This window comes from Vigna umbellata, chromosome 8 (genome assembly GCF_029865625.1).
Source record: "Vigna umbellata cultivar VRB3 chromosome 8, Vumbellata_1.0, whole genome shotgun sequence".
NCBI lineage: Eukaryota > Viridiplantae > Streptophyta > Magnoliopsida > Fabales > Fabaceae > Vigna > Vigna umbellata.
This window is the reverse complement of record NC_142172.1, coordinates 46,118,844-46,145,400: the sequence shown is the minus strand read 5'-3', so window position 1 is coordinate 46,145,400 and position 26,557 is coordinate 46,118,844. Positions and strand designations below refer to the sequence as shown.

Genomic DNA, 26,557 nt, shown 5'->3' with positions numbered 1-26,557 from the left:
ATATATATATATATATATATATATATATATATATATACTGATAATAATATTTTTTCAGAATGTGAAATTATTACACAAAATATTATAATAATTATAAAGTCATTTGAGAATAACCAATATTAATTCCAAATTTATATAAAATAAACTAGATGTATATATTGTGAATAATAACTCCACAGGGTTTAGTAAAGAGTGCGTGTGAAATATCTTTTTATCTATGAAAAAAATTTGTTGGAAATAATGCATAGAACATATACCCATTTTATCTATAAAAAAAATATGTGGAGAAGAATGTTGAGAGTCCAAGTGTGAGTCTAAGTCTCACATGGAATAGAAGTGAGAAAGTAGAGTATTGTATAAAGATGAAAGACCTATTAACTCATTGTCTTAAGGTTTTGGGTAGAGAGTAGTGTTAATTCCTTATATGGTTGGACTCATATCTCATTGTTGTTTGTATCTTTCTGGTGAACCTACTCCTCGATAGACCCAACAGTGAAGAGCCGATGGTTTGTCTTGGTGACCGACTCAGACGAGTATAATGGTCCCTATACCGTAAGTCTTTCTGACAAAGGGTATTCAAGTAAACAAGTTTTGTTAAGATGAATAGCAGTACGAAGGCCTACTCATGGTTGTGGTTGGTTAGGAATGTTTTTGCTGGAAGGGGAGTGTACCTATGTGGAAGGGACTCACTCTTGAGGGGGAATCCAAGTGTGAGTCTAAGTCTCACATTTGATAGAAATGAGAAAGTAGAACAGTATATAAAGATGAAAGACCCATTAACATATTACCTTAAGGTTTTGGGCAGAGAGTGGTGTCAATCCCTTAAATAGTTTGACTCCTGTTTCATTGGTGTTTATATCTTCTAGGTGAACCTCTTCCTAGATAGACATAACAAAGAATACACAAAAAATAATTGTTTTATCCATGAATGAAAATATGTGAGAAATAATACATGAGAAATAACCTTTTATCAATGAAAAAATATCTATAAAATTATTTCATGGAAAATATCTTTTTTACTTATAGAATTTTTTTTTTAAGAAATGATGCATATGTAATTAAGATTTTTTTTAGTGATAACATTGGATTTTTTTTATCTATAAAAATTTCATTAGATAAATATCCTCTTAAATTTTGAGATAGGAATATGATGAAAAAGAAAATGAATGAAAAATGAAATTTTGAGTTTTCATTCTCTTTATTTGTTTCTGAGAAAATTTTGAAAAAATAACTCCATTAAATATTCTTTTACACGTTTTAATAATAAAGTGAAAGGTATATATGTGTATTTCTTTTCCTATGAAAAGTGGTACTAATATATTTCTATTGTGAGTTTTATCATAAACTCATATCAGTGTTGTTCATTCATATATATATATATATATATATATATATATATATATATATATAATAGGAATATGAATATGCTAACGTGCGTAAGCCTATTTTTCAGTTGGTACATTTTAGCAATGTGTAACGGGTTTTTGTAGATATAAATACTCTTATAACATGGATTCTAAGTTTTAAGGTTAATGATATTTTAATAATTTTCATTCTCAAAACTAAAAAGAAAAAAGAAATCCCCAAATCCTTGCTCACCTCCCTGATTCCTCTTAACCCTTTCTCTTTCATCTATCTCACTCCGAACATTTTCTCTGTCATCCTATGGTAGCTCCAACTGAAAAAAAAAATCAGAAACACTAGCTGTTAAACAATTTCTTACAAAAAATGATTTTATAATGAGTTTTCATTTTATAATTTTTGTCATATATAATTTTATCTAATTTTCACAAGCGTAATGACATAATGACATCCGAAGGAATTGGTAATTGGCCTAGGGTTTTTTTAGAGATGACAATGAAATTATTAGAGAGGCTAGTGAAGATGTTGAAATTGAAGAGATCTTGAATGAACATTTGCTCTTTATACAATGACAAACTGTTTAAGTGCAAGTGGGTTGAGAGGAATGAGAGAGGTGAGCAAAAATTTGAGGTTTTTTTAGTGTTAAGAATAAAAATTATTAAAATACCCTTAACATTAAAACTTAAAATTCATGATATATAAGGGTATTTTTGTTTACTAAAACCCGGTACACATTACTAAAATGTACCAACTAAAAAACAAAACAGGCGTACGCAAGTTAGCAAACCCCATATACAAACACACACACACACACACACACACACACACATATATATATATATATATATATATATATAATAATAATAATAATAATAACTAACATAAATTCTGATTAGTTGGTGATATAATTTTTAGGTTTAATAGGTTCGGAGGTCCCTATATTTGCGGGTTCGTTTCACTTGGGTCCTCCAATTTTAAAAGTGATCAATTAGGTCCCTAATTTAACAAAATTGAGTCAATAATACCCTTTCCGTTAAATGCAAGGGAATCTGAATGCAAATTAAAAATTGCAGAAATTGCCACGTATTAAGCTCAAACTCTGCCACCTGCAAATAAAATGATGCCTCAGCATGCCACCTGTTTAATTTGCATTCAGATTCCCTTGCATTTAACGGAAAGGGTATTATTGACTCAATTTTGTTAAATTAGGGACCTAATTGATCACTTCTAAAGTTGGAGGACCCAAGTGAAACGAACCCGCAAATATAGGGACCTCCGAACCTATTAAACCTAATTTTTATTCACACACATCACGTGTGTGAAAGTTGAAGTTTTTTATAACTGGGCTTTAATTAAAGTGTATGTTACAGAATTTGCGAGCACAAGATTGAGATAATATGTAATAATTTTGAACTTGAGTAAGAGTCACAAGTGATTAAGAATTGTCTCAAAATTGTTTTTTAGTCATTGGATCATGCAATCCATTTTGTTACACATTTCTATTTTAATCTCACATATTGGGTCCATATGTTGATTTAAGTTTCCATGGAACCAAATTTGATCAAACACAAGATAACCACTATACTAATAACAATTTGGAATGCATGTCACACACAAAGGACAACATTAATTTCTCTTAAACCTATAGATACATCAAATATCAGGAACCAAAACCCTAGTAAAATAACCAATGTTATTGAAGTTATCTTTGCTATGTATGCACATAAATAATTTTAGTCGAGCCTTCCTTAGACATCACTAGGTAACTTATACTTTAAATATTTTTATATACTCTTTATCTATTTTTCTTGTACTATTTTTTTTTTCTAATTAACGCTAAATAGAGTAAGTATTAGATATCTTTTAAAATTTTATTAACGGTATTATATTTCTTCACTTTGTGCGAAGATTAGTACAAAGATAACCAATCTTTTGTTTGGATTGTATAATTAAGCTAAAAGAGAAGAAAAGGAAAGGTAAAGAATGCACGTTAGAGATCGGGTTGTAAAGTTTTTGTCCTTTATCCTAGCCAAACCAAATAATAGGATCAGTCTAATTTTAGATTTAAAAGTGAATTTTGATGTGAAGATATTTTAAATGAGTAATAATAATTAAGTTAAATTATGTCTTTCGTCTTTATTTTTATTTTTGTAAACAAATATCAAATAAGTATTTTTTTTATGTATATCATTTTGGTTTCTATTTTGATAAATTTGATATAATAACATACTTTTTGTTAGTATTATACTAACAATGTTAAAGAACTGATACGTGTCAATTCGTATGATATAACAGTAACAAAATGTCACAGTGTCACTCTTACATGTTATTGTATTGTCTTAATTTTGAAATAACAAAAAAATACCTCTAAAAAAGGAAGGATTGAATAAATTTTTTGAAAACTTTTCTCATTTAAAGTATTTAATTTCTTTCTCAAAGCTTGAACCCTAAAATATTTGAGTTTTCAAACTGTGTTTAGAAAAACAAATTACTCCAAAACATTAAGAGGAAAACTAAAAAAATAAAATTATATTAGATACTCTAAAGTTTATAAATCATTGGTCATAAAAAGTAATAATTTTTTTAAAAATTTAGGGTTTTTTAACAAAAGTAACAAACAGTTTATTTTATATTATTATACCTTAAATTAATTAAAATATTTAGTCTTAAACTTATCTTAATTCTTCTTATCTATACTAAGAACGCAGTTGGTTTGACCATTCAAACAATAAAAAATACACCTTAGTTAGCATTACACTGGACCACTTAATAAAAGAAGTTGCGTAAAAATCAATACTATATAACTTTTTCTCGAAGGAACAAAATAAAGGACTTGGATCATTATATTTAGGTAATTTATATTGGAAATGGCACCCAGAAACACTTCATTGGGAGCCTTCTGTGGCATACTGATAAAACCATTTATGACTTCGAATGGAGTTTCGGTGGACCATGCACAATGCAACAAAGCTTTCACCAAGTTTTCTAGTATCTTATTATTTCATCGAAATATTTCCAACACGTTATACCAAAATAATTTCTTCCAAATTTACTCTTCTAAGTAAATGGTCAGAATTTACCATCCCATCCTTGTTCATTTATTTTTATTCTTTAGTTCAACTTCAATATTGTGGTTGACTTTGCTTTTTAAAACTAAACTCATTCTTAAGGCCCTGTTCGCTTTAAGGGAATATTTCCTTTACAAAAGAATTGGCTAGAATGAATTCACTATTCAAATGGTGTTCATTTAAATTAAATATCATTTTTACCCTTTTATAATTTTAATAATTTCAATTTTCATGCATAAAATATTATAATCAGATTGTATTTGAATTCAATTTTGGTTTTGTTATTGGAATAAAAATAAGCATAAATAATAAACATAAATAATAAAATAAATTAATAATATTAACATTAAAAAATTATATTTCAAACAAAAATATTACACTTTACTTAAATAAAATATTATTTCAATTTTTTATTAGTTTTTATCTTTTTACTACTTCAAATATTTTTTTAGCAATAAATATTTTTTTTATCTTTTTTTACTACTTCAATTTCTAACCATTATAATTTTAATTTACTAAATTATAATTATTTTTCATTTTTAAAATTAATTTTAATAATTAATTTTAATTTTTTACTCTTTATAAACATTTCTACAATTAAATATAACATTAACCATTATCATTTTATATTACTTTAATAACTGGGCTATTTTCATCATCTTTAATTTCTATCCATTAAACAATTCTTTTATCTGTCACATCAATCAAATCTTACACTAATTCTTACAAACTGATCAAATGCTGTTAGTTTATGAATAGTCTCTTCAAAACTTCCTATCTCCGTGAGTGGAAATTAATCTTTCCCATAAAATTTAGTTATGAAGGATATTTTTCACAGAATCAAAATTTTATTTAAAACAAACATAATTTTTAAGAGAGTTTATAATAACCATTCGTATTTTACAATTTTATATCGAGAGCCTCCATGACTCAAAAAGGAAGTGAAAAATGTTCAAGATTTAAATCATATTTTTATTACCATGTATAAATCAGCAATATTCTTTTATAGATTCTCAAAAAAAAAATATAAAAATTCAATCAAATATGCTGTGGCCAGATAAAACAATTAAGAATTAGTTTGTTCATTAAGCAAGCTCTATCCATTGGACACCTGTCGCACTTTGTTAAAATAAGACAAATGTTGCAATTGTTTTTCATTAATATTGTGCGTCTAATATGCACTGCAGCAAACTCTAAGCCCATGCCTGTTAATAAATTTTCCAAATTAAACATTTTAATAATTAGAATAGAATCTCCAATGATGCAATTATGATATGAGTTGTTTGACCTTTTTTTATAAGTTATATATTATTAAATAAAATTTAAGAATTTCAATATATTTTTAAGCAGAATGTTTAAGACTGAAATTGAGTACTATAATTATCTAATAATTTGTGGGAATCACCCCGTGAGTTTCTTTACAGGTAAAAATACATAAGGATTGGTTTTTATATTGAGGAATTTCATAAAAAGCTTGATGCTTGGAGTAAATTTATAATTTTTTAAAAAAAATTATTCACACGATTCACAAATTAATCGTCATTATTAATGAGTTGTCCTATGTGAATCTGGCTAGAAATTATAAAACTAATTGTGTGATTAAGGAACTGAAAGAGTAGTTTGCGTGAAATTAGTTTGATGGGTTAGTTTGATGGACCTTAAAAAGACAGACAAACCCTCTTTGTAAACAGGAGAATGAAAAGGGAATATAGGCTGCAACTGGAAAATTTGTGATGTGGTTTCACGCGCTGTGGTACATTAACATTAACCGGGTCTTAGTGGTAGCAACGAAGCAGCACCGTCACATTTGAGCAGGGTTAGGTATAGTTAATCTCTCATTAAGGAAAACTAACCATGGTTAAGGATGTTGGAGTTCACTATGTTGGGGTAGTCATGTCATCACACATCACTGAGAAAGAGACACGGTGAGAGTGTGTGCGTGTGTTTGCGGAGAGGGAGAGAATCAAGTTCTTTGTATAAAGACATCCAATTTGTCGTTAGTTGGGTGCTAGAGGCAAAAAATATCACTATGAATTTTCTGTTTTTGTAACCAAAAGTAATAGAAAAGGGATTCCCAGTTGACACCATTGCTCACTGAGCTCAGTGTTTGTGTGTGTGACTGAGAAGAGAAAGGAAAGAAGAATCTTTTGGTGTCTGTCTCTCATATCTCAACTCACACCACCTCCCTCTTCCTTCTTTTTTTCAAAGGCTAGGATTTTCTTCCTTCCTGTTGTCAAAAGCTTCTCCCTTTCTTCCTCTTCTGTTCATTCATTCATCTTTTGGGCTACTTTGGCCTCTTTTGAGCTTCCTCGTTTATCAAAGGAAGATGGGCTAATCGTGCATTTTTATACATCTTGGTGTTTGGATCGATTTAAGTGTTCGCGCAGCCATCCTTTGCGTTGCTCCATTTCTCAGTGTCACTGACGATTTTTTCTTTTTGGTAGGTGGTGTTACTATTATTAATAATTCTATTAATAGATTCAATTGTTCTCTGTTTAGGATTATCTCAAATTGTTCCTATGGTTACCTTTCTCGTTGAACGTGGTAATTCTTCGAAGCATAATTTGTCATTAAAGCATACCAAGCCTAGCTGGAGGGGTTTTACTGTTCTAGTGTGAGATTTTAGATTTATCTCCCTCTCTGCTATTTTCTCATGAGTACCGTGTGCCAAACCTGAATTTTCTGAAATTCTGAGGTGCAAAAGAAAAGGCATAAAACTTTTGTTACGGACCTTTCTTGTAATGTAACATTAGGTGGTTTTGATTCTGCTGGATTTTTAGTTTTGGGTTATAAATGTCTTTTAAGTTGTTTTCAGATTTCTGAATTTTCATCCCTACTATGATTGTTTGAAGGACTGTGAAGTGAACAATTAATACAAGTCTGCTTCTGCATCTTGTCCACCAAAGCTCATCACTTGGCCATCCTCAAAATGGTTTCAAGGTCATATTCAAACTTGTTAGATCTTACTTCCTGTGGCTCCCCAACTTTCGGTCGCGAGAAGAAAAGGCTGCCTCGAGTGGCGACTGTTGCCGGAGTTCTGTCTGAACTAGATGATGAGTCCAGCAATAATAGTGTTGGGTCTGATACTCCATCCTCAGTCTCTCAAGAGAGGATGATAATTGTAGGTAACCAGCTTCCACTAAGGGCACGCAGAAAAGACAATGGTACTTGGGAGTTCACATGGGATGAGGACTCACTTCTTTTGCAGCTGCAAGATGGTCTTGGGGATGATGTGGAAACTATCTATATTGGTTGTCTTAAAGAAGAGATTGAGCCGAGTGAGCAAGATGATGTTGCCCAGTACTTGCTGGACACTTTCAAATGCGTGCCCACCTTTCTCCCACCCGAGCTTTTCAGTAAATTCTACCATGGATTCTGCAAACAACATCTCTGGCCTTTATTTCACTACATGCTTCCGCTTTCGCCTGATCTTGGTGGTAGATTCGATAGGTCCCTTTGGCAGGCATATGTTTCTGTGAACAAGATATTTGCGGATAAAGTGATGGAAGTCATCAGCCCTGATGACGACTTTGTGTGGGTTCATGACTACCATCTGATGGTACTTCCAACATTTTTGAGAAAGAGATTTAACAGGGTTAGACTAGGATTCTTCCTCCACAGTCCCTTCCCTTCCTCTGAGATATACCGAACCCTTCCTGTCAGGGACGAACTTCTTAGAGCTCTTCTGAATTCTGACCTTATTGGGTTTCATACTTTTGATTATGCCAGGCATTTCCTCTCTTGTTGCAGTAGAATGCTTGGAATTTCTTACCAATCTAAGCGGGGTTACATTGGTCTTGAGTACTATGGAAGAACTGTAAGCATTAAGATTCTTCCTGTTGGTATTCATATAGGTCAGCTCCAATCAGTCATGAGTCTTCCCGAGACAGAAAGCAAGGTTGCAGAGTTAAAAAGCCAGTTCAGAGATCAAACTGTGCTGCTCGGGGTGGATGACATGGATATCTTCAAAGGAATCAGCTTAAAACTTTTGGCCATGGAACAATTGCTTTTGCAACATCCTGATAAGAGGGGCAGAGTTGTGCTTGTCCAAATTGCAAACCCTGCAAGAGGCCGCGGAAAGGACGTGCAGGAGGTACAAAGTGAAACTTATGCCACGGTGAAGAGGATAAATAATACTTTTGGAAGGCCTGGATACACACCTGTAGTCTTGATTGATAGACCACTTCAGAGTTACGAGCGAATTGCTTATTATGTGATTGCTGAATGTTGCCTTGTTACAGCAGTGAGAGATGGGATGAACCTTATACCCTATGAATACATCATTTGTAGACAAGGAAGTGAGAAGATAGATGAGATCTTAGGGACAGACCCACTTACTCAAAAGAGGAGTATGCTGGTGGTGTCCGAATTCATTGGCTGCTCCCCTTCGTTGAGTGGGGCAATTAGAGTGAATCCGTGGAACATTGATGCTGTTGCCGAGGCTATGGATTCTGCACTGATGGTCCCAGAGGCTGAAAAGCAGATGCGGCATGAGAAACATTATAGGTATGTTAGTACACATGATGTTGCATATTGGGCGCGCAGCTTCTTGCAGGATCTGGAAAGGGCATGCAGAGATCATCTAAGGAGACGATGCTGGGGAATTGGTTTTGGTTTAGGCTTTCGAGTAATTGCTTTGGATCCAAACTTTAGAAAGCTATCGGTGGAACATATTGTTTCAGCTTACAAGAGGACGAAGCACCGAGCAATTCTTTTGGATTATGATGGTACTATGGTGCAGCCTGGATCGATGAGTACAACACCTAATGCTGAAGCCGTTGGCATCTTTAACATCTTGTGCAGGGACACCAAGAATTGTGTTTTCATCGTAAGTGGAAGGGAGAGAGGGACTCTTACTGAATGGTTTTCTTCTTGTGAAAGGATGGGAATTGCTGCAGAGCATGGTTATTTTGTGAGGTACACATCCTTTTACCTTTGTGGTTACCGCAAATCATATTAATGGATTTTACTAGTTTTAATTTCTTAATTTTAAGAACGATCAAGTTTGAATGTTTTAATCATATTTGGCTTTTCTATTGTTAACCGCGAAATAAACTCACTGTTTCATTTTTTATATGATAGAATGTTGAGGAAAAAACTGTTCCTTGGCCGAGCTTGCTTGTGTACTCAAACTGAAGTTTATCTTCTTTTGTTTTTCCAGGACAAATCAAAATTCAGAATGGGAAACATGTGTTCCAGTACCCGATTTTGAGTGGAAACAGATTGCTGAGCCGGTTATGCAATTGTATATGGAAACAACTGATGGTTCTAACATAGAGGCCAAAGAAAGTGCCCTTGTTTGGAATTACGAGTATGCAGACAGAGACTTTGGTTCGTGTCAAGCTAAGGAGCTTCTTGATCACCTGGAAAGTGTTCTTGCCAATGAGCCTGTCTCTGTTAAAAGTAGTCCAAACATTGTGGAAGTAAAACCTCAGGTCAGCTATAATAAATCTTTCAACTTTTAACGTAATTTTAGGTTGGTCATATCTAGTTTACTAGTTTACATGCATCTATAGTTGTGACTTCCTTCAGGGTGATTTAATTGTAGTGGTGCTTGGCACAGAACCATGTTAGTGCCATAGTTGGGATGCATTTTGGGATTTGATTACTTCTCAAGAACTTGTGGACATAACAGAAGTTAATTTAGTAGTTAAGTCATGAAATGTGGTTGACTATCTTCTCTTGTTGGACTGAGTGCAGGGTGTGAGTAAGGGTATTGTAGCAGAACGTCTTCTCTCAACAATGAAACAAAAAGGGGTGATTCCAGATTTTGTTCTATGCATTGGAGATGACAGATCAGACGAGGACATGTTTGGGGTGATAATGAATGCAAGGGCGTCACTGTCTCCAGTAGCTGAAGTGTTTCCATGCACTGTTGGTCAGAAACCTAGCAAGGCCAAGTATTACTTGGAAGACACAAGTGAGATTTTGAGAATGTTGCAAGGCCTTGCCAATGCTTCTGAGCACTCTACTAGAACTTCTTCCCAACCTTCTCATTAAAGTTATTGTTTTTTTTTAAACGTGTATCACACATACACTATTTTGTCTATACTGGGATATCTGTACTGTGTTAGATTTGTCGATCTATTTGATTTTCTGGCAGTGGTGCCTTCATTTATTGATATCCCAACGTTGTTGTTGCAACTACCAATAGGTTGTTTTCAAAGTAGATGAATTTACGTGTATTTACTGTTTCTTTTCTTCGCTATTACCTCTGACCATTTTGATGTGTGATAAAGTGATTCTTGATTGGGAATGAATGAACGATAGGGCTGTGAATGTGGTGCATGAATTCACATCACTTTTTGGCCTGGGTTGTTCTGATTTATGTACAATTTTCAGTGAGTGATGTTTTTCTTTCTCTTGCAATCGCTGGTTCAATTAATTGGGGTCTGGTGGACTTTTGTCATATAAATGTTTTCCGAGGTCATTATTTCTGAATTTGAACTCCTAACGTTGCAGAGAAGTCTTGCCTCAGTTTTTGTGTCAATTGAATTGTCTCAAATCTTGAGCTTCATTAATGCAATTAATGGCTTTCATAGATAACGTTTTAAATAATGCCTTATGTTTTGAGATTTTAGAAAATGGTGTTTTTTTAAGAAAGCGTTATGAAGTGGTTGAACATTTGCTTTTATAGTACTGAGTTCACTTGTTTCGTCTTTTAGTTGAGTATACAATGTTGTCAATTATTTTAAAAAGGTTTATAATTCGTAGCAGTCATACTTTGATTAAAAAAAGATGGTCCTACTTAACTCGAATATAATTATATTCATGTGGTCTCAAAAAAAAAACTGAGTTTGCAATTTTACCCTATTCGAACTTTTCGTTAAATACGTAAATTCCTATTAGGCTAAAATTTAAAATGATATGTTTTGAAATAGTTGCTGGCTAGAATTTCTTTTTTTATTATTTTATTTTGAATGAATTAATATAAATTAATGAATTGAGATGTAAATTAAATTGGATTAAGCTTTGATGTAAAAGAAAAGAACAAAAAATGGTAAAAGATGGAGGCATTGATTGGTCGGGATGAGTATCTAATATCTATGAAAAGAGGGCTTCGTAGGCAAGCCCACCAACAACTCTAACATTGTCGGAGTAGGAATCACCAAACACCATCATTCTAGTATCTTTTACTTTATTTAAATAAAATTAACAATGACTAACATTATATACAATCATTTTAAAAGTTAAAATTTTAAATAAATAAAAGCGTCTTTGATATATAGAGATTAATAATCACTTTTAACCTTTAATTATATTTTAGAAAAAAAAATATTGAAATTCAATTCACTTCCATATTATAAAGTTAAATCGCCGTCTTTGAAATGTAAGCATTCTTGGAAGTTATTCTTGAAAAAGAAAAACCATTTTTAGAGTTATTTTTATTTTCGCCGAGTCATGTGTCTTGTCAAAATTATTTTTATTAAACGTTTGGTCTTTTTTTTCCCCTTTAAAATATATTTCTTAACTTTTAAATTCAAAATATTAAAATGAATAAATACGGTTAATTAATAAGATAACATTTTTCTTTCTTGTGGAGACTGATAAAGGAGTATTAAGATACACTCATGGCCAATATTTTCGATATACACATTGATCAATCATTTCGTTATAAATTTTATAAATATTGAGAAATTTAATGTTCTTAACTGAATAAATATTTTAAATAAAAATGCAGTTCTTAACTGCATAAAAATTTAAAATAAAAAATAACAGTAATAGAGAAAGTGGTGGAGAACATTTTTAACAATAGAAAGAGGACGATAAGTAGGATGTGAAAATTTGTTGAACAAAGTTTTAATAGAATTTGATAAGACATAAAGGAAAATGAAAGGGTGATAGGAGAGGGAAGAGTGTCTGATAAAAAGTGTAACTAAAATTATTATAAGACATATACGTGTCAACTAAAGCATTGATATATGAAACTATCTTAAACAAAGTATTGATATGTGAATGTAATAACTCTTGTTTCAGAAATTACAATTCTTTCAACAAACAAAAAGTAAGGAAATATAAAGATGGAGTGAAATTTTAGCCGCAAGAGAAGGTTCATTAAAAATTAGAATAATAAATTTTATTGATTATTCTAATTTTGTTCCTTTGTTCGATCTATTAAGGATGAGATTATTATGAATATACGATTCCAATTAGATATAAATTCAATCATATAAAAAGATTAACATCATTCTTTGTCTAAAACCTTAAGGTAATGGATTAATGATTCTTCACTTTTGAAACTCTTTGTTTAGAAGATTTTCGATACAAATATTATTTGACTCATTTGAATTTAACTGGGTTCTGATATCGCTGGTTGGGTCTGTGAATGATGATGTTCATTGAAAAGATAGATCTGAACACGTAAAGAATTATTCAAAATCTTAAGACAATTAGTTAATATGTTTTCACTTTTACCTCAAGCTTTACTTTTTTTTTCATTTTTAGCAACTGTATGATTTAATCTTAAACTTGGAATTTCAATTTGGTTTAAGTTTTTAAAATATTTTAATAATATGGATATAAAAATGGTATCTTTCTGATAAGTTCCGGTTAGCCTTGCACCAAGCTCTTCGTGTCAATATACTAATGGTTCATGGTTGGATTTTGAGGTTTGGATTTGATTTAAATGTGGCTACGTGGAACGCCCTTTTTGGTTTTTCATGTCAAATGTGACACTTTACTCAGATTTATATGATTCAAATGAATGGGAATTATATAAGTTATCTTCCTCCATATAAAAGAATAATAATTAAAAGAGAAAGAGAAATTAAAAAAAAATGGAGTGAAAAGAAAGCAGGTAATTATAGTTATTGAAAGCTTAAGAACCATTCAGATTCACATGTCCATGTTCTTTTTCGATGGTTGCATGAGACTGTTACACGTCACATTTTCGGTGTTGGAAGGGACAGTAACCATTTGTAGCGACACCACCATTTCTTTATCTTTCCCACAGATCACAGCATAACATAACCTTCCAACAACATGGCCAGGCAATTGAGCTACCAAATCCAAGGTGGTCGACAACAGCTTCCAATTCAAACTCTTGTTTTCGTATTATGTGTCACCCTCTCTCTTCTTGCAGCCATCATCTTCTTCTGTGCAGAAGGAGTAGACAGGAACTCCAGAAACTCCCAAGACAACAACAATGGCAACGCTGGTTCAGCCTGCGCCGGCGGCGGGTGTGGCTCAGCTTGTGGCGGAGGTTGCGGCGGTTAAGAAACTAACTAACGAGAGAGAATCTATTTGGCACATGGTTGTGTGTTCCTCGTTGTGGTCAAAATAGTATAAGATGCTGTTGTACATGAAATGATTGATTGTACCAACGACCCAAAGTAAAATGTGTGAAATCCAATCACCCTACCTGTCTCTGCTTTTTTTATTCTTCCCTTCTTTATTTTTAATATCAAAATATTATATTCAGCAACAGAAAGAGAAATTTATCATTTAATGAAAGGAAAATGACACTTGAACAACCATTTTTGACAACATTTAGACACGCGCACACGTGTCAAAATCTGAGTGGTCCATTTTCATTTAATTTTTCCAACTGGACCACTCAGATTTTGACACGTGTGCGCGTGTCTAAATGTTGTCAAAAATGGTTGTTCAAGTATCATTATCCTTAATGAAAATTATGCAGTTTTTTCGTTAGAGAAACGACAAACGTAAAGTAAACCGACATTTGGATCTGGAACAAAGGGACCAAAACATTACTTCTTATAATAGCTGTTGTGTTCTGCTGGTTAAAGATTAAACTCTAACTTGTGCTTGTTCAAACTATTTTTAAAATTAATTTTCACCTGCTCGATCATGTGCTTATTTCATTTTATCCAAATTTTTATGCCAACATAAGATCTAGTCTTATAAGTTCTTCTTAGTTTATTTAAAATTTAAAATTCTTGATGAAAAGTTTACCATTTTCTATATCTCTTTCTCTCCACTCGTTAAACTTTGATACATGCTCTTCTTTGTTTTCTTTATCCTGTTCATCATGATTTTTCTACTTTGGCTTTTTGTTATTTTGACTCTGGCTGCGACAACCCTTTTACTGTGAATGAATATGTGATCATGACAAGCCCCAAAGATGCCTTGGTGAAGAATTTTGATAAAGACAACTCACTGTAATGAAAGGAAGGTAAAAAAGTGGACTTGAAGGGTTTGATTTAGGGTTTATGTAATATTTAGTGTGTCTTGGAAATATTATAGCTCTTTTTTATTTCCTAATTTGCTTTCAGCGCTGAAACAAGTTCAAAAAGCACATATATAATTGCAAAATTTGATTTTACTAACTGTGTTAAAAGGTGCTATTTCTAATATATTTGGTGATTATGTTATAAGTATTAGTAAAAGCTTTTGCAAAGATAAGTTTAGAGTATCAGATAATTTAAAAATTCTCTAGTTAGTTTTACTGTTGGAGAATATTACGAAGTTGTTATGAATATTATGTTGTTTTTTAAAATGTTTTTAAAGCTTGTGGTATCATAGTTGATTGCATAAATTTCCTCCACCAATTCTGCATATAGGAATAAAATTTTGACACGCCTTTTGTTTCAATTAATTATATCAAATATTAATGGATCATATCTTCTTAAATCAAACTTAAGTGGTGTAAATATACTTGAACTGATTGCATAGTAGCTTAATCGATTATAAGAATAAAAAATAAACAATTTAATAAACTATAAGAAGGTAGTAATTAATTACAAAACTGTGTTGTAATAAAACACTTTTTTTCTGAATTTGATTGAGTTGGTTTAAAACTTTAAGAAGTATCTTTTTATGCCATATAAATAAAAACTTGTACCTGTGACTTCAAATTCAAGAGACATAACATAATCATTACCGGTAATTATTGTCAGGCCCTCTAAGATCTTTTGCATTAGAGGGTTGTGAAAAGAAGTGTGCTTTCAAGTTGTAATCTCTGTCACAGAGGTGACTTGAGCAATTTTTTCTTTATACATTGCAAGGATGGTGGGGTAGCTATTTTGTATTTGATTGTTGTGAGTGGGTGTTCATATTCTGATAAAAAAAAATGGCGAGGGTCTACGTTTTAATTTAGAATGGGCAAAAAGTTACACTTATTGGTGTATATTTATTAAGAAAACAAGTGAATAATTATTTATAATTTTGTGCGTTCACATCTTTTAAATTATACTTGTACTTGTTCATTCTTAGGATATTGCATGTAGTTCAATTTATTATTGTGCGTTACTCAATCCCCATTTTGTCGTTATAAACTCATAAGTTTCACTTTACATGCACACCAAGTTAGATTGGCCTAGTGTTATTCAATATGTGTTGTTTTAATTGGGCCAAATTTAATTATAAAAGGGTGTTGCTCCCTCCACCTCCACAGCTTTCTCCCTCCACCTCCCCAATTATCTTTAATTCCAATTATATCCTTAAAGTTAAAATTTTTTATTTTTATTATTTTATTATTTTAATATTTTAATATTTAAATATAAACTAATATAAATATACATTATTAAAATATATTAAAAAGATATTCAAAAATAATAAATCAAAATATTAAAATATCTAATAAAATAATAACAGAAACATAAAATTAAAACAAAGCATCCGTTTTGCCTTAAACGGATGTTGACATCCGTTGAAGGATGTCATCCGTTTAGGCTTCGTTTTCATTTTACGTTTTAGGGTTAAAGGATTATTGGAAAGATTATTGGAAGGATTATTGGAAGGGTTTAGGGTTTAGGATTATTGGAAGGATTATGATTACGTACCTGGAGAGGAACCACGACAAGCACATTACACCACAAACGCACTGCACCACGTACTGCACCGAAAGCAAGAGGAAGATTGCTTGATAATTTTTTTCACGATCACTGAGCTTTGCAGAAAAATATTTTACTCATACAAGGAACTACGTAGGTTATCAGTGAAATATGTTATAAATGAGTAAAATTAAAAAAAAATAATTCTAAAAGTAAAATTTTACTGAGGGGCAAAATAATAAAGGGGAGGTGGAGGGAGAAGGCTATGGTGGTGGAGGGAGCAACACCCTTATCAAAATTGACATGTCAAACTTTTGACATTAGACAAAGACAGATATTTTGTTTTCATCCAAATGTAGCACTGTCCCAATTGAATTTTTCAGAAATAATTTTTTTTCGCAATTTCACTAGGCCCAGTTAGGAATGATTTAACTTGTGTAACATTTAACTTTCCATTTACTCAACTGCCTATTTATTTATTTATTTACTCTTTTCTCTTTTAGACAAGTACTCCATCAAACTTTGCCTAATGTGCAGTCTCATTACCATACTCCAACGAGAATGAAGTTGGTTAACAAGTGAAAATAAATGAAAATAAAATTGTTTTATGTAAACGAGAAATAAGTTCAAAAAACTAAAAAAAAAAGTTCCCGTTTTTACCTACTTATACTTCCCCTCTGTCTGTTCCTCTATTTCTAATAAAGAACTGTATTTTTTTTTTACATTTTTTTAATCTATTTTCATCTTATTTATTTATTTCAATCATATATATTTTTCTCCTCTACACAAAGCAGTTCACACTGTATAGGTACTCTTTTTTCTGTTCACAGCCATACTATCTGTTTGTTTTTTTCCACACAAAGGAACAAACCATCGTACTAAACTTGACGCTGCAAAACCACCGCCCAAAAATACTAGAAGCCTCTTATTGTGAGGTGAGGAGTAAAGGTAGAGATACCAACATTCACACACTATCCTCAAACCCCACTAAATAAAAGCATTGTATCTAAATCATCCTCCACTCATTCAATCAACATTGCAAAGACATTTTTGTCTGATAGCTATAGGAAAACTACGAAACAATGTACATGAAACAGGCTCACCTCCACCTTCCGAATTTAAGCGTCGTGTCTTATGCATGAATGTTCTGTCCCTCTGACACATACATTTATGAATCACTACGCTCAACAGTTCTTTTCAAAACCGCAGCGTTCATGATCATGACACCAAAAGTATGTCAGCATTTTTTTCTTACATGATAAATGCCGAGTATATGACAAAGATAGCCATAAAATTTCATCGCACTTTTTTATCGTCAGTAATTTCATCGTTGAGTATATACTGATCTATAGCCATCAAATTATTTACATCGCACTTGCATTTCTTATTTCAGTGGAGGATATATCCATGCGGAACTGCTCTGCTGGAATGGAGACGAACATGTCTTTTAGTTCTTCTGGAACATCAATATCATCTAGAACCTGTGAAAACATACGATAGCCTATCTAACACTGAACTTTAAAAAATGTCATAACTAGAATCATATTTCCTATGCAGTAATACCTTGAAAGCACCATCTACATTCCGACCACCCACAAGGAAAGTGCATCCTGTTTCTTTACATCCAATTAGTATCTTCAACATCTTGTAGTAGTCACCGTCATAATATTTAGGCTGCATGAGTAACATATAATAATTTGAAGATATTAATTAACAAAATCTATTAAAACAAACAAAAAAAAGGTAAACTCATTCCTTAAGTACAAAAAATACGAAGTGAAAAATGAAACTAAAGATCTTGTATACCTTTCAGACTTCTGGCATGACATAATCAATAATGCAATAGCAACAGAACCAAAAAATCAGATATTTCTTGTTACAACCACTTTTTCATGTAAGAGAATATTTTGTTTCATTTTTCTTTACAAAGTGACATTTTTTAAATGAAAACAAAACATTTTCTATCTAGAAGTAAAGAAACCCACAAGTTTTCTTTACTGTTTTACTCTCGGGGCTTTATATAGACATAATCATGTTTACAGCTGAAGCAGTATTAATTCATCAGGAATATTTTCAAAGTTTATGTTTATTAAAACGCAATTTTATGCCAATATACTAGTTAAAGCTGACAGTCTGATACCTAGTCCTTGTTCAAAATCAGTCAATCTGTCATATATATTCCTTCTCAATTAGCTCAATCGAACTAAACTTATCTTTAAGGAGAAATAACAATATTTCAGTGTGCCATACAAAAACTACACATGTCGGGAAACATTCTTAAACGAAATATACGATTTTTATTCAACAAAATCAGTCCATTTCAAGAATACCAAGACGTAAACCACAGGACGGCAGATTGATATGCAAAACAAAAGACAGTCAGATTGGTCTAACCCCCCCTTCAGCCATGAGAAAGTTTCCTGAACAACTGTAATAATGTCTAACGAGTAAAACCTGATTTTCCTCAATAACAAGACCACTGTCCACAAACAATATATATGTGCGTCTGTGTAAGGAACAATGACATCATCGAGCAGAAACCAGATGCTCAAAAAAGTGCAGGATACGAAACGATAAAAATTAAGTAAGGTTGATCCAAGCAGAAAGTAATTTCATACATTAATAAGCCTCACTGCTGTGTCAGCTCCAATTACAAAAGCACTGCCTGGAAAAAGTTCAGCCTTCTTATAAAAATAAGGCTGATTCGATATAATTACTGTTTTACCTGCCATTGAAGAAATCATTAACGGATTTAGTTGGTGCATTAAATAATACTACTACGCTCTAAACGGTATTAAACTCCAAATATCATATTGCCATATGACTTATCCTAATTATTGAATTTAAAACACGTGAACTCCATTCAGTATTCAACATGAAAATGGAAAGTTAAGAGCCCATCATTGGATATAAAAATGGAAGTAGATCCTCTTCACATAGAAAATTGTACACTATAGGTTAAGATCCATTCATTTTTAATATAGAATCTGGCAGAGTAGAAAAGAACATCACCAATTTTTTCAAATTGTTTGACACGGTCTTTGATCTGAGACACCGACAATGGAGGTTTGTCTGCATTGACAGCAGATATTTCAAAGCAAGGATACCCATCATGGCAAATGCTGCATATATGTCTTCTTAATTATAGAAATATTGAAATAAAATTATGAACAAAAGAAACAAAATTTAAATGAGCCATCATGCATAGATATATGATCCTAATTAGATAGAAAAAGAAGAGTTTTGATTTCTAATCCATAATGTATAAATATAATGCAAACTTTTCACTCATCAGATATGAAATTTTATCATTATAGTGTTGGCACAATATCAACTTCTAAACAGAATACTCTATTATCAGTGTCAAAGTTAAATAATTTATTTACTACAGCGAAAACTACTATGATAAATAACATTAATATTATCAACAAATATCAGTATAATAGAATAGTATAGTCTAACCACTAAAATCAAAGAGTTTAGTATCTTGAAAAGCACATATATATTAAGCGCATTAAAAATAAAACTTGAAAAAATAACAGGCAATTCATATGTTATGACGAATCCTTTATAAATTAACCTGTAAAGAAATTGAACATTTAACGAATATTATGAGTTTAAGTACCGAGTAGCAACTTCCATAAGCTTGAGATGCCCATCATGTAATGGATTGAAAGAACCAGGCATTATTATTTTTCTTTCAGCCGGTATCTCTGGAACAAAAATTATCATTAAGAAAGTAGAATGTAAATGTAACTAATAATCTAGCTTCTGCTCAAGGTTTTACCATACCATTTGCAAATGGGTAAATTTTAAAGCATATTTGACCATTTATAAGTTGCTCTAACTGCTGATCTTCATTGAAATGTGTTACACATTCATCCGATACATCTGATTCACTCAACACTGAAATTGATGCGGCACGAATTTTGCATGCATTTGCAATTGCCTAGAACCAGAACCGAAAAGAGAGCAAAAAGCAAATCAAACCAAAGTCAGATTTTAAAACAATTGTGAAGGAATAAACTAAAGATTAGCCTCCAACTATTATTGTTCTTGTTTTACAAGATCTTCAGTGTTCTTATACTAATCTTGAAAAGGAAAAAAAACGATAGAAGATAATTTAAGTGCAAATAAATAGCAGAATAAAAATATTCTCAACAGTTTTCACACCTGCCACACACCTTGATCAAAAGATGACTAGAAACTCCATCCTCTTCTTCTCGTGTACGAAGCCCCTAGAATTGAACAGTTTGCAGAAAAATAAATAAAAATATTTACATAAACAATACAACACACACACACACACACTAGATATGCTAACTTATGCCTATTTATCTTTTAAAAGTTTAACTTAGCGAGTTACACATTCGATTCTATGCCTTGGAAAATTTGAATGGGTGTAAGTCAGCAAATCTATCTATCTCTCTCTCTCTCTCTCTCTCTCTCTCTCTGTGTATGATAATAAGAATTGAGTTTAGAGTAACACATCTAAGAAGAATAGGATAATAGCACCTTAGTCAAGGTCACTCTTGATATCCACAGTTGGTCAGCTGTCCTTGTTGACATGTAAAGTCTGCAAATGAACATGAAAGCTAAACAAGTTCACTGTGGGGACTAGTCTTCCCCCCCAATGTCACATTTAGAAAAGGGAAAACACTATTGAGAAATCTGAAAAGAACCTCATTCAAGAAAATGCAACAAACTAACAAGATCCAGAGAGTCAAGCACTCAAAATGTACACAAATAAATCCAGCGGTGACTTCAAAAGCAGAAGTAAAGCACATCTCTGTAGTTGATCATAGCTTGTATCCAGTCTTTGTTGTATCATTTTTATAATCAAATGACTAATACAGCAATACCAAATTACCAATACAGCAACGCAATGCACAGGCCAATGGCAACCTATTCAGACGTTACGCTGAAACTCAATATAGTGAGGATTCATCAATCATTTTCGTAGATAAGGCAGACATACCGGTGTTCCCCGAGTTTTGGACGACTGCTAGCCAAAGAGCCAGTGAAACCGACACCAACAACTGGGGATCCTAATCAACATGTTAATGCAGGCCACGTCAGTTCAAACTATTCCATTTTCACCACACAGACACACACACAAAAAAAAAAAGTCGCAACCCATCCATAAAAACATTTTAAGAAAGCCAAAGCAACCATGTTTCACACAACTCGTAAACTTTTACACATTATTAATACTAAGCAATAACAGAAACAAAAATGAACCTGGCGTAGAGAGCTTAAGAGCGCGATTATAAGCCAATAAAGCCATATCTTCGGCCGTCTGTTGGCTGCAAAACTGGGATGGAATCTGTGGCAACGAACAAAAGCAGTTAGTATAAAAGGGAAGAAACACAAAAGCGAAATTAATATAGAAGATTTATGGAAGGGAACCTTTCCCAGTAACTGTATGAGAGACATCTTAGAGTAAGGAACCACAACTTCGAGCACAGTGTTTGAAGCACCGGGAACTGATAGCAACGAACCCACCGTCTAAAAAAAGTCCAATTACTATTGATTCATTCAGCACTCTGCGTGCAACCAAATACAGAGAGAGAGAGAGAGAGAGAGAGAGAGAGAGGAAAAACCTGAGATGCTCCGCCGGTGAGATGCAGAACGGCTTGGAAAGAAGAGGAGTGAATGGCCTCTACGACGGTTCGGATGCGACTCTCCGTCATTCTCCTTCTCTTCCCTTCCGACACCTTTCGTTCCCCTCTTCAGATTTAAGCCAACGCCATCACACGCGATGTCGTTTCATGCAAACGACAACACAATGCCCACTTCACGCCGTTTTGACTTTTCATTAAACAAGTGTCACAGACAAACTATTAATTTATCAAACCCTCTCTAGAAACCACTATTTTTTCCTTATATCGTATTTTAGGAAAGAAAAAATATATTTTTCACAATATTTTGACGAGTTCATATATTAATTTTTTTACTTATTCATTATTTATTTATTATTTAGTTGATATATTTTAAAATTAATATAAAAATGACATATATATTGTATCGAAATATTATAAGAAAAATGTGTGTTAATATATCATTATTTTTTACCTAATACTTCTCCTCTTCCCATGTTATTTGAAATCAATTATCACCCTAATCCCATGAAAAAATGTAATCCATCACTACTTCTTCTTTTTCTGTATACAATGTTGTGAAAATTTATCACAATGTGCTTCAGATTGTGTTTCAAAGGTATTTTTCAATAAGCTTTTAATTGAGAGCCTAACAACTTCCAGCTTTGAGTATATTCAAAATGTTATTTTGTTGTTTTTTAATTTATGTTTATCTTAAGAGTAGTTTAATTGCGTTTCAAATTTTTAATAAATTTGAACATTGTTTAATTAATTTTTTATTAAAATGATTTATTGTTTAAAATTTATATTTTTAATTAAATATTTGTCAATTAATTTTTTTGGTTATCTAAGTCACGTGATTTTTATGTTATCACGTTATGGGTTAAGAAATGTAAAATTTTAATTTATTAAATAACATAAAAATAATATTTTACTTAAGATAATATTATCAATCACTTGTTTTCATTGAAAGTGTTAAATAAAAACTTCTTAATAACTTCTACTGAAAGATGAATGTATAGTTTAATTTTAGAGTATTATATTTATATACATAATTTTGACTTTGATGATAGAAATTTTATTACAGATAAAAATGTTTCACAGAATGCATTATTAACAGTTCATGTTATTAATAAACAAATTAAATGATAAAAAAATAAAAAATAAGATTCATCCAATAACCAAGAGGATTTTACAAAATGGATGAGGTGATTTGAGATAATTATGTTAGAAAGGAAAATAAATCATTTAGAATTTTATCTTTTCAACTTGGAATTGAGTTAGTTATGTTATGGAGACATTATCACGCTCCTGGGGAATGCCGTTACTACTTTTCTCTACATGCATTTTGCCTCTGCACTTTATAACAAGGCTTAATTACCTACTTAGTCCCCATGTTAAGAGGTGAATTGCTGTTTAGTACCCGGTTTTAAAAGTGTAGACATTAGGTCCCAAAGTTGTGAAAATTGTATCAATTGAGTCCCTTCCGTTAAGTGGATAATAACGGAGTTAACTTTCATCTCACGTGGCAAAGGAATATGCGTTTTTTATTCTCTCTCTTCAGCCTTTTCCTGAAATCTCTCCAACTTTTCTGACCTCTTTTCAAAATCCTTCTCTGACCTCTTTTCAAAATCTTTTGGCAGCTTATTTTCTACCGAGGCCCTCATCGTCCACACAAAGTAACTTTCACTGTCCCTCAAACCATAAGTTATTTCCTTTATTTGCTCTTCCTCCAGTACTGCCATAGACCCAAAACAAACATAAACAACAGATTCTTTTGGTTTACCGTTTAACCATTTCATGCATTCTTCGTTGTTAAATTGTGTGGCACCATCCTCATCTTCATCATCTCCAAGTGCCTTCTTTAATCACGCTTGCAACCAGCGCTGGCGACACAATCATGCACGAGACCAACGCTAGGGTTCTCTCCACGCCTGGTCACCAGCACAACAGCTGCGCCATTCATCTCCCTTCGCCAACGAACAAGGGTTTCTACTTCCCCCAACGCCTTCAGCTCGGGATGCCACCGCCATTCGCCGACGTTGCGACCACCGCGACTCCCTCTTCTCCCTATCTTGCTCCCTGTTTATAATTGCTCTGTGGCTCCTCTGTAATGTTCAATGTGTTGGGTCGTAGTGGAAGAGGGATAATATGGGTTGGTTTTCTGTTTCGTGATGACTAAAAATAATTTTAAGGTGAATAATGAATAGAAACTAGTTTATTTATTAATAGTTTTTAGTATATAAAATTCATATCAAAATTGATGTAATTATTTTTTATCAATTGATGTTTTTTTAAAATGTTTATATAGGTTAATTGAATGATGAAAAATGAGTTGTTGAAGAAAACTAAATGATGAAAAATAGGTTGTTGGAAGAGTTGAATGATGAAGATGATTCTGTGGTCTGTTTTTTTCTACTTTGTTTTCTGCTGTTTTCAATGAATGAAGGTAGACCCGCATGGTTAAATGCATGAATTAAAGTTATTAATGCTGCAATAATATCGTAGAATTTATTAAAAAGAGTTTAAACGTAAGAATATAGAGAGAGAGATGCATGATGCAGAGACAGAGAAGAAGAGAGAAAAAGTTGGAGAGATTTCAGAAAAAGCAGAAGAGAGAGAATAAAAAACGCAGATTCTTTGCCACGTGAGACGAAAGTTAACTCCGTTATTATCCACTTAACGGAAGGGACTCAATTGATACAATTTTCACAACTTTGGGACCTAATGTCTACACTTTTAAAACCGGGTACTAAACAGCAATTCACCTCTTAACATGGGGACTAAGTAGGTAATTAAACCTTATAACAATAACTATAAACAAATATCTAATAGGGTCTACACTATATAAGTGAAGTATTATTAATTGGTTAACCAATTAATATGTTTTTTAAATAACTATTCCTGCTGCTAAAAGTGAAAAGGGTAAGTTAGAAATAATTATTATGTACCTAATTATTTAGGGGTAGTGGATATGGGTTTTGCCAAACAACATAGAATAAAATTAGCTTTTGTTCTAAAACTGAAACTCACTATCCTAAACTGTCTTTTATAAAAATCAACAAACTTTTTATATAAAATGTTTTGTAACACCATTAAATATAATTACATAATATTTTTAATTTTTAGATAAATATTATCCCATTATCAAACATGTCTCCGTAAATAAATATTAACAAATTATTTAAGAAACAATAACTTGTCTTCGTCCGATGAGTCGTTCACTAACAAGATGATTATATCAAAAGGCTACAATACACTTCTATTTATTTGTATTAATGGAATGAATATGTATTTGATTTATTATTTTATCGAAATATATTGAATGAAACACCACACTCTTGTAAATGCAAAATAAAAAAGTAGGTTTAAACCCTCCCTTATCCTCATTTTTCTATGAAAATTTCAGTTCGGTATTCATTTTTTCATCTATCTTAGTTGGATCATATTTTTTGTAAAAATGAACACATTTTAGCCTAACTGTTAACTAGTCTCAAAGACGTTAAATTAAGACCACGTGGTGCAGAGAGAGAATGTATTGATGTGTGTTCCTCATTTACGTGGAGAGAGAATCTGTTGAAATCCCTAAAGTGAATATCTTAAAGTCACATCACCATATTTTAAAATATTAATAATCCAATTTAATAAATAATATATTAAAAAATATATTAATTTAATTAATAATCCAATTTAATCATATTCACTAGTCATTATTTTGAACTAAATTATTATAAATTTAGTATTTTAATTTTAAAATTTTTACAAAAAAAATTATGTGTATTTTAATTGAATATTAATATACAAAATTGTTTATATTATATCAAATTATTATATAAAAATAATAACTTATTTAATATTTTTTAGATGACTAGAGAGAAAACATTTCTTTTTAAACTAAAATATGTTTATTATATTTTTTTAAAAATTATTTTATTTTTAAATTTAAATAAATTCAACATATATATTATATTTTTAACTTTTCAAAGTAATAAAATTATATATCTAATGATTACAATAAAAAATTATTTTAAATATTTTTTTATAAAAATTAATATTTATGTATTTATATTTAAAGAAAAAAGATAATATTAAAATATTATGTAAAACTTGAAAATTAAAATATAAAATAAAAATTATCAAATAAATAAAATAAATAATTAAAAATAAACTAATTTAATTCTGAAGAATAATGTGTTCTAATCCACTGTAGGTGGTAAAACTTAAAAAAAAAATTCTTCTATAAGTAAATAAAAAATAAATAAAACTTGATTTTAAAAATATTAAATAAAGAGAAGTAAATATTATCACATCACCACTATTTATTTAATCAAAACACTCCAGTAAATAATGTCACATCACACATGAGCACATTCTTTCTGCGCCACATGACCTTAATTTAACACCGTCTGAAATCTGTTAACGGTTAGGATAAAATGTGTTCATTTTTACAAAAAATATTATTCAATTGAGACAGATGAAAAAATGAGGACCGAACTGATATTTCCATACAAATATGAAGATCAAACGAGGGTTTAAACCTAAAAAGTATTGATGCATACACTGATTGATGTACGTAGATTTACCATTTAAGTATTGATAGGAAAAATTAACACCCAGATCACGTATTTTTCATGTAACTACAGATCAAATGTGTAAAATTAGACAAATATATGTTACTTTCTTTTAAAATTTATACCAACATCATTGGGAATGGATACACAATGTCGTACTTTTTCAAATTAAGTTAATGTAATTATAAGAGGTGCTGATGTAATGTTTTTTGAATAACTAA

General features: G+C 31.5%; 2 protein-coding genes across 3 annotated transcripts; one reads left to right on the top strand and one right to left on the bottom strand.

Annotated features, from left to right (window-relative positions):
- Positions 1-6,436: 6,436 nt before the first annotated feature.
- Positions 6,437-10,765, top strand: LOC124821890 (alpha,alpha-trehalose-phosphate synthase [UDP-forming] 5). The gene is made up of 4 exons (XM_047293834.2): positions 6,437-6,870; positions 7,283-9,347; positions 9,592-9,865; positions 10,131-10,765. The coding sequence occupies exons 2-4, from the start codon at positions 7,360-7,362 to the stop codon at positions 10,428-10,430; spliced, it is 2,562 nt and encodes an 853-aa protein (XP_047149790.1). The 5' UTR covers positions 6,437-6,870; positions 7,283-7,359; the 3' UTR covers positions 10,431-10,765.
- A 6,303-nt stretch (positions 10,766-17,068) lies between these two features.
- On the bottom strand, positions 17,069-21,933 carry LOC124834146 (uncharacterized). Of its 2 annotated transcripts, none has more exons than XM_088096959.1 (12): positions 21,769-21,933; positions 21,575-21,673; positions 21,407-21,491; positions 21,144-21,213; positions 20,681-20,741; positions 20,350-20,403; positions 19,958-20,114; positions 19,791-19,878; positions 19,178-19,287; positions 18,784-18,890; positions 17,729-17,839; positions 17,069-17,646 (listed from the first exon to the last, which is right to left on the bottom strand). In XM_088096959.1, exons 1-12 carry the CDS (start codon positions 21,856-21,858, stop codon positions 17,530-17,532), a joined length of 1,149 nt encoding a protein of 382 aa, XP_087953085.1. In that variant the 5' UTR covers positions 21,859-21,933; the 3' UTR covers positions 17,069-17,529. The 2 variants fall into 2 exon arrangements, with proteins under 2 accessions (XP_087953085.1, XP_087953086.1); XM_088096960.1 differs by having other exon boundaries at positions 21,575-21,691; positions 21,769-21,902.
- Between the last annotated feature and the right edge of the window lie 4,624 nt (positions 21,934-26,557).

Bases quoted from the DNA above. Each gene is read 5' to 3' on its own strand.
- LOC124821890 (XM_047293834.2), top strand. From the start codon at position 7,360: ATGGTTTCAAGGTCATATTCAAACTTGTTAGATCTTACTTCCTGTGGC. The intron at 9,348-9,591 runs GTACACATCCTT...TTGTTTTTCCAG, and splicing joins GAGCATGGTTATTTTGTGAG to GACAAATCAAAATTCAGAAT. The intron at 9,866-10,130 runs GTCAGCTATAAT...GACTGAGTGCAG, and splicing joins TTGTGGAAGTAAAACCTCAG to GGTGTGAGTAAGGGTATTGT.
- LOC124834146 (XM_088096959.1), bottom strand. From the start codon at position 21,858: ATGACGGAGAGTCGCATCCGAACCGTCGTAGAGGCCATTCACTCCTCT. The intron at 21,674-21,768 runs GTTTTTCCTCTC...GACTTTTTTTAG, and splicing joins TCACCGGCGGAGCATCTCAG to ACGGTGGGTTCGTTGCTATC. The intron at 20,115-20,349 runs GTGTGTGGCAGG...TTCTGGTTCTAG, and splicing joins CTAGTCATCTTTTGATCAAG to GCAATTGCAAATGCATGCAA.